This window comes from Neovison vison, chromosome 13 (genome assembly GCF_020171115.1).
Source record: "Neovison vison isolate M4711 chromosome 13, ASM_NN_V1, whole genome shotgun sequence".
NCBI classification, from domain to species: domain Eukaryota; kingdom Metazoa; phylum Chordata; class Mammalia; order Carnivora; family Mustelidae; genus Neogale; species Neogale vison.
The window spans coordinates 94,426,353-94,434,741 of record NC_058103.1 but is presented as its reverse complement, the minus strand read 5'-3'; the positions used below and the strand labels follow the sequence as shown (position 1 = coordinate 94,434,741).

The window sequence follows — 8,389 nt, the reverse complement described above, 5'->3', positions numbered from 1 at the left end:
AAAATATTTTTTTTAATGCTTGAACCAGACTGGTTTTCCCCCAGCAATGTATGAAGATATCTATTACATCGAGGTTTACTGGTTTTGATAATAACTACAAAATTCTTTGTAATTTAATAGGAAACTAATATATATTTTATCATATTTCTTTGATTTGTAAAGAAGAAATGAATATACCTACACACACGGAGTTGACATTTGTGAATTCTTTCTTGGTATCAATTATGTCTAGTACGTTTTGAAAGTTTTACTGAATGGTTTGATCTTTTTTATATTATAAAGATACAAACCTTTTGCCTCTCTATAACTTTTTAATTACAAGTATGATTTATGTGTTCCTTTGGAGCATATGTTTTTAAGGACTGATGAGGAACAGACTTCAGAAGTGTCTTAACTATTATGTTAACTGTTACTATTCTATACTCATTTCTAATTTTTTATTATTCTTTTAAAAGTTCCGTCTATTTTTTGTTTCAAAAAAACTTTTTTAATGATTTTATTTATTTATTTGACAGACAGAGATCACAAGTAGGCAGGTAGAGAGAGAGGATGAAGCAGGCTCCCTGCTGAACAGATAGCCCGATGTGGGGCTCCATCCCAGGACCCCGAGATCATGACCTGAGTTGAAGGCAGAGGCCCAACCCACTTAGCCACCCAGGTGCCCCTCAAAAAAACTTTTTTATATGCTCATGTACACTCTTCCAATTTTCTAAGAGCCAATACATATTATTTTTGTTTTTAATTTTTATTATTTTCTTTACCTGAATTCCTTGAGTTTAATTTGTACATCCATTTCTAACTTCTTAAGTTGTCTGATTACTTCATGTACTTGAAAAAATAAGGGCAAATTTAATGCAATAGATGGCCTCTGAGTGCAGCTTTGGTCATATTACCAAACCCATACTCTGGGTTCCCATGACTTTGTTAATAATTTACTATCAATTAAATAAAAGATCTGTCAGTAACCAATTTAAATTATCAACAGTTAACACATAGTTTTTAGTGCCTCACAGCTGATCCTTCTTTCATTTCCTTCAGGTCACTTCAGAGTCTTCCTTTCTTTATGATTCAATGGACCAAGTAAATGGTTCTGTGGTAACTGAGTTTGTGTTACTGGGACTTTTACAATCCTTGGGAATACAGGTCTTCCTTTTTCTTTTCTTCTCTTTGTGCTATGTGGGAATTATCTTGGGAAACCTCTTCATTATGTTAACAGTGATTTTGGAATTTCATTTACACAACCTATCACTCATTTATTGACCTTGGGCTTTCATCCACCACAGTTCCTAGGATGATCTCTGATCTTTTTAGTGGTTGCAAAATCAGTCACCTTTAACACCTAACACAAATGCATGATACAAATGTTCTTTATTCATGTCATGGAGGAGTTGAGATGGTACTGCTCATAGCCATGGCATATGACAGGTACACAGCAATTTGCAAGCCTCTCCACTATCTAACTACTATGAGTCCCAAAATGTGCATGCTTTTGATAGTAGCTGCTTGGATTACTGGGTGACTCCTGCTGTGTCTCAGTTCGTTTTTGTCATAAATTTACCTTTCTGTGGTCCTACTAATGTGGGGAGCTTTTGTTTTGATTTCCTTAAGGTTACTAAACTTGCATGTATGGACACCCACAAACTAGAATTTGTGGTCACTACCAACAGTGGCTTCATATCTATGGGCACCTTCTTTTTCTTAATTGTATCATACATCCTTATTCTGATAATTGTCAGACAACATTCCTCAAAAGATTTATCCAAAGCATTCATCACTCTGTCAGCTCACATCACTGTAGTGGTTTCGTTTTTTGTTCCATGCATGTTTCTCTATGTGTGGCCTTTCCCTACCAAGTCAATGGATACATTTTTGCCATCATAGACTTTGTCATAAGTCCCATATTAAATCCTGCCATCCATACTTTAAGGAACAGAGATATGAAGGGGACACTGAGAAGGCTAAGTTAAAGAGTTGTAAGTTCTAGCGAGATGCCATAACAGACTTCACTGGTAAGAGCACAAGGTGAATGTCATGAACCATCAGGACCCGTATGACCACCACAAACACTATGGATTAAGGACAGTTTCGTTACTGCCCTTAAAAAACTGAGAACTCTACATAAAGGAGGTATTGTATCAATGAACTTCACTTTCAAATAGAGCTGCAGTTATTTCTGTTAAGTATGAAAAATATTATATATTCCTTCCTACCTACAATACTAAATTTCAGTTATCATCAATGAGTACATTCAGTTTTCATGTTTTTTATCTCTGTGTAAATACATACATGTATATATGGTTGAATTTTATTTATCAATATTTTTATATTGATTATAAGCATTGCTAGAAATCAATATTTCTTATGGAAATTTTGTGGATCCAATGGATAAAATGTGAGTTTATTTGAACTAGCACCCATTAAAAGTCAAGAAAGAAATATTTTTCATCCTAATTATATTTTATGTTAGATAAATAGGCAGGCAACACTATGCTACAATTCCTAAGAATTGTTTACCATCTTTAATTGTTAAAGTATTTTGTTCAATGTTGCATTAGAAAAACTTTACTATTTTACATAATGCAAAATTTGTCTATTTTCTATTTTTTCCAACAGATTTCTGTCATCCTTGCAGTCTTCCTCAAAGAATTTCTTGAATCACCCTAAAACAGTATCTACAATTATCAAAGCATATTAAGGATGTTATTACCTAAAGAGAATCACCCAACCCAGATCTCACCTTATATAATATACCTATACTTAATCCAGGGTGCTTAGGACAAAGAAGATGGCTGACATCTTTACTTTACTTTTCCAGGTAAAACTTGGGAAGTCTGTTGAATCAAAGAGCATGACTGAGAAATCAGCTGGATGCATCCCAATGAATGATTTAAGAAACATTAATTGTGGTGACTCAGCTCAGTTGTAGCTGCAGAATTGTAATTAAAGCTGCTCAAAAAAAAGGTAAAAAACAAATGACACTTTCTTTTTATGGTGAAGGTATTTTTCCCTATATTTTATCTGAAAGTGGTAATAAATGTTATATGCTATCCTCTTTGTATAGTATCTAAAGCATTATTGTTTATTGTCTACTTAATCCATCCAGATTTTAATATTGGAACTTTATCTTTTTGCTATCACTGTGACTCAAAAAAAAAGTCACCTTTAGCAGAGAAAGACACCCCCCCCCACACACACAAACAGAGAAAGACAAATACTATATGATATCACTTATTGGTGAAATCTCTAACACAAAACAAAGAAAAAACGAATTGACTTTTAGAGAAAAAAACCTGGTGGATGCCACAAGGCAGATGGGTGGGATATGGGAGAAATAAAGGGGATTCAGTTTTAAAGAAAGTAAGTCACAGAGATGAAAAGTATAGCATATGGAATAAAGTCAATAATATTGTAATAATGTATGTTGACAGACGATGACTACACTTAGTGTACTGAGCATTGAGTAAGGTAGAGAATTGTCAAATCAATGTTTTATACACTTGAAAGTAACATCACATTGTATGTGCTATATTGGAATATAAAGAGAATTAAGGGAAATATAGATATAAGAAAATAAAGTTTCATTTGCACAGAAAAACAAAATCACCCTTAGATTCAGTGAAGTACTAGAAATACCTAAGAAAGCTGAGAAACTGTGACAACAGCCCCTGACTCAAAAAGATTCTGTGTGTATCCTCAAGGGAAAACCTGTGAGACTATATCATTTAGTCTCAGCACTCAAACTTCAGGCTGGCTATTTCCAGATCTCCTCACTTGCCTCCAGTCAACTCATAACTGGCTCTTAACCAAGTGACTTACTAAGGAACACCAATCAGACACACTTTATTCTCTTGGAAATGTTTTGCTTCAAGACAAAATACAAAAAGGAAAATCTGTACTCTTCCTTGCTCTGAAAATTGTTCATCACCTTCCAGATATGAAGGAGGTGGGTGGAATGATGAAAGTGAAAGTAACCACAGTGTAGCATTTTATTGACAATGAGATGTTTTTATTAGTAAGAACCCATTTGGCAGAATTCAATTGCATGTGCATCTTCAAGAAAAGTGGAAGGTCCTGTGAGGTTAGTTCAAATATTTAGAAGAGTTAGTGTGACTATTAACAAGGATTGCCCTAGGTGTGTTGTAAAACTTAGTATATGTTACATAAGTGTTCTAAGTGTTTAGTCCTTCTGAGTCTTTCAGGCTAATCTCTTCTTTCCTTTCTATTTAATGATCCTTTTTCCATATACCCAGAAGCAGTGTTCTCTTACTTACCTCTTTCCATCCTTTCTACAATACAATCTGGCTTGGGATATTTCTTTCATATATAGGTATTAATCGTACTTCTAGAGTTATGGAATTTCACATTTGAGAGCTTTTGGTCCAATGAGCTCATTTGTAAACAGGAAAACTAATCTTGGAAATTCTGAATCACGTGCCAAAATCACACGGTAACTTTGTACTAAAATCCCCAAGTCTCCTGACTTCAATCTCAGTGAAACTTATGAAGACTTTAGGTATTTTTCTTTAAAGAGGGGTAAAAGATATTTAGGACAAATGAAACACCCTCATTGTTGAATTTTAAGTTAATTTAGTACATAGGGAAAAATTTTCTTTCCCTATAGCTGTAGCTGGCTCTTTATGAATGCTATAGCCAGTGTCGAAGACTCTGGAGAACTTGACTTAAATAAGCTTAATGTTTAACTTAGAATCAATAGAATTCTTCTCAAACTCCTGGAGTCATTTTTGAAGAATCAGATATGAGCTTTGAAAGGATTATGTAGGTAGCAGGTCCCCTGTAACTGAGAATCCATCATCATCACTCACTCCTCCATAGCATACACTCAGGAAATGAGATGTCTTAACACAGTGAGCAAGAAATTCCTCTTGCTGAGGAGCAGAATATCTGAATTCTTGTTACCATGCTATAAAGTCTCTTTGCTGCAGAAGAGAAACCATTACCTTTGGTATATTTCTTATGGAGATGTGAGTATCGAGTTTGTCCTTGATATGAAATGAAGTGGTTGCAGTACATAAGTAATTACTGAAGTTCCACTATAAGTTGCATACTTTGATTCTTAAGAACCATCCTAACCAATAAGTGACATCAGAAATAATCTCACAACAGGAACCCCATACTCTCTGTTGTCAACATTCACTAGGATTGTATTTATTACTGTGCTAAGCAGGAGGGAAGAGAGGGGTTATGATTGTTTTATTATTTGACTTCTTTTTATACATGGAAATACAATTAGAATTGCTAAATTCATACAGAACTTTGAAAAGAGTAATAGGGAGCATTAGTAGACAGGGCTAAGTAATGGAATTGGGATATGAAAGAGAAAAGTGTAACTTCCAAAGGCAACACAATATCCACAATTAGGAAAATGTTGAAAATAAATACTACTACTCCCCAAGAAATTTGGTAATAATAACACACTATAATTTCAGACCTCTTTAGGAACCATCTATTTCCACAATTACTCAGAATAAAATCACTTACATCATTTTTTAAAAATCTCCCATATTCTGTTGACAAATGCCCTGTTCTTACTACCTTAACAATAGCTATTGTGCATAGACTATTCACTATTTGTTAGAAATATATATTAAACAATTGCACATAATTCTTCAATAATTCTGTTCTGTATTCATAATAAAATATCTTAGCAGGCATTCCAGAATCCTTTTTCGATTTTATCTCCTATTAAACTCTTTCACATTATCTCTCATGTGATTTTTTTTGCATTTTTCTCACTTTTGATTTCCCTGTTATTTTTTATTCTATTTTTCATCTTTAATTTTATTTTGGATTAAATCTTTTTCTTCTAAGCACTTCCATATCACTAAATGATAAGTATGAATTCCATTCTCACTAAGGCCTCTTACCGTCTATTCTAGAATACTCACTTACTTTAGCTTCTCCTAAGTAAGACTGGATTTCTACATCTGTCTTGGCTCTCACATTTCTAGCCAAGCTCCTGAGAGACTATGAAAATTATTTTGGAATTCTGTTCCTCACTCATATCCTATAGAGTATTAGATTAGTGGGCATGTTGAGAAATTTTAAGCCAGTACATTCATTCTAAAGATGGGAAAACAGAAGAACAGGGAGTTGAAATTCAATCATCTCATTATGATTGTTATTTTAGAATACAAGTAAAATTCATTAATGATTATTGGGGAGCCAGGATTCCTCTATGAATCAGAAGGGGATAAATCTTACTGCTAATAGTTACCTAAATCTATTGTGCACTCACTAAATACAAAAACTCTCCAAAAAACTTTACTTTTACTACTTCATTTGAAATTCATAATAACCATAAGAATTGAATATAATTAGTATCCACATTTGTAAAAGTGATAAAAATAAGACTTAAGTAAGGACATTAAAATGTCCACAGACTACATTCAAAACTTGTGCATTACAAATTGCCTCACAGAGCAAATCTGTGAATAAGGGTTTGTCTTAGTTTGTTGGAGAGGTTTCCAATGACCAAAATATCAAATTATCATGATGGGTTACAAAACCTCTAAGAGTACTTTTTCAAAAATGTATGTCACAAAATGGTGCTATAAATGTAAAGATCATATAATATTGCATTTGCTTAAGAGCTAAGAGAGTGGTTACAGAATATAAACTGTTTTGGAGCTCAAGGAAAAGGGGCTAAATGTAGGCTGGCAGTATAGACGTAATCTGGTGGAGAGAATAGCATGAACAAAGGTATTTTATTAGGATAATTATTAGCATAAGTGGAAATACTAAGTAGACTTGAATAAGTGGATGATAAGGCATCATCAGGAAGCATGTAAGATAAAATATTAGGTTTAGATTGTGTGCATTTTGAAAGTGTTTGTGTAATAAACCACAGAAAGTCATTATGTGAGTGAGCAGAATAAAACAAAATTAGACTTTGAATTGGAATCTAATAATTCTGACTTCCTTCTTACTTTATTCTCCAAGGTAACTACAGAGGCTGTTTCTTGGAATGAATCAATAAGTGACACAAATTACTCCATGGTGACAGAGTTCATTTTTCTGGGACTCTCCAATTCTCAGGAATTGCAGATTTTCCTATTTGTGTTCTTTTTTGTATTCTATGTAGGAATTGTGTGTGGAAACCTTCTTATTGTCATAACTGTGGCCTCTGACTCCCACCTTCACTCCCCCATGTACTTCCTGCTGGCTAACCTCTCACTCACTGACCTGTGTCTGTCTTCTGTCACAGCCCCCAAGATGATTGCTGACTTTTTGAGTAAACGCAAAGTCATCTCTTTCAAGGGCTGCTTTGCTCAGATATTTCTCCATCATTTTTTTGGTGGGAGTGAGTTGGTGATCCTTATAGCCATGGCCTTTGACAGATATATAGCAATCTGTAACCCCCTTCGCTACACTACCGTTATGTGTGGCAATGTATGTGTTGGGCTTGTGGCAGCTGCATGGGGGACTGGTTTCCTCCATTCAGTGAGCCAGCTGGCCTTTGCAGTAAACTTACCTTTCTGTGGTCCCAATGAGGTTGATAGCTTTTATTGTGACTTACCTAGGGTTATCAAACTTGCTTGTACAGACACCTATAGGTTGGATATCATGGTCATTGCTAACAGTGGTGTGCTCACTCTGTGTTCTTTTGTTTTCCTAATCATCTCCTACGTTTTCATCCTAGTGACCATCCAACAACGCCCTTCACACCAGTCATCCAAGGCCCTGTCCACTTTGACTGCTCACATCACTGTAGTTCTTTTGGTTTTTGGACCATGTATCTTCATTTATGCCTGGCCGTTCCCCATCAAGTCATTAGATAAATCCCTTGCTGTGTTTTATTCTGTGGTCACTCCTCTCTTGAACCCAATTATATACACACTGAGGAACAAGGACATGAAGACTGCAATGAAACGGTTAAGAAAATGGAATGTGAACTCTAGGGAAAAGTCTTAGATCTCCTGTAACTATAAGGCTAATCTAAGACAATGACATAGCAAAGTTGATGAATTATTTAGTAAACCTCATGAAAATCTTACCTCCATTTCCATATCCTTTAGTAATTTTCTAAGAACTTTCACATACATTGTCTCAATTTATCCTTTTATAATTTTGCATTATATTTTTAGGTACAGATAAAAACTTGATCTGCCTTCCAAATATTATCTCACTAATCCTCAGAACAATAGCAAAAATCTGTCAATATTTGTACACTCCTGTGACTACCTGAGCAGTCCTGAGCATAATACAGGGAGAGACAGAAACTAGCCTGATTTATATTTTTTTTAACATTTTACATGGCTCATTTTCCTTAAAAACATCAAGGAAGAAACTGCCGTATGCCTCACTCAAAAAATATTCTTACTGCTCAGAATATTTATCAACTAACTTTAAAGAGATTTAGAAAAGAAAC

At 34.5% G+C, this 8,389-nt stretch overlaps 1 protein-coding gene and 1 pseudogene across 1 annotated transcript; both read left to right on the top strand.

Moving 5' to 3' along the window:
* The first annotated feature begins 1,071 nt into the window (after window positions 1-1,071).
* Window positions 1,072-1,967, top strand: LOC122894603 (annotated as a pseudogene).
* Window positions 1,968-6,963: 4,996 nt separating this feature from the next.
* LOC122893103 (olfactory receptor 4F4-like) lies at window positions 6,964-7,932 on the top strand. Its single transcript, XM_044229921.1, has one exon. The coding sequence runs from the start codon at window positions 7,015-7,017 to the stop codon at window positions 7,930-7,932; it is 918 nt and encodes a 305-aa protein (XP_044085856.1). The 5' UTR covers window positions 6,964-7,014.
* Window positions 7,933-8,389: the final 457 nt, after the last annotated feature.

Excerpts from the sequence above, each read along its gene's own strand:
- LOC122893103 (XM_044229921.1), top strand. The coding sequence starts at position 7,015 with ATGGTGACAGAGTTCATTTTTCTGGGACTCTCCAATTCTCAGGAATTG.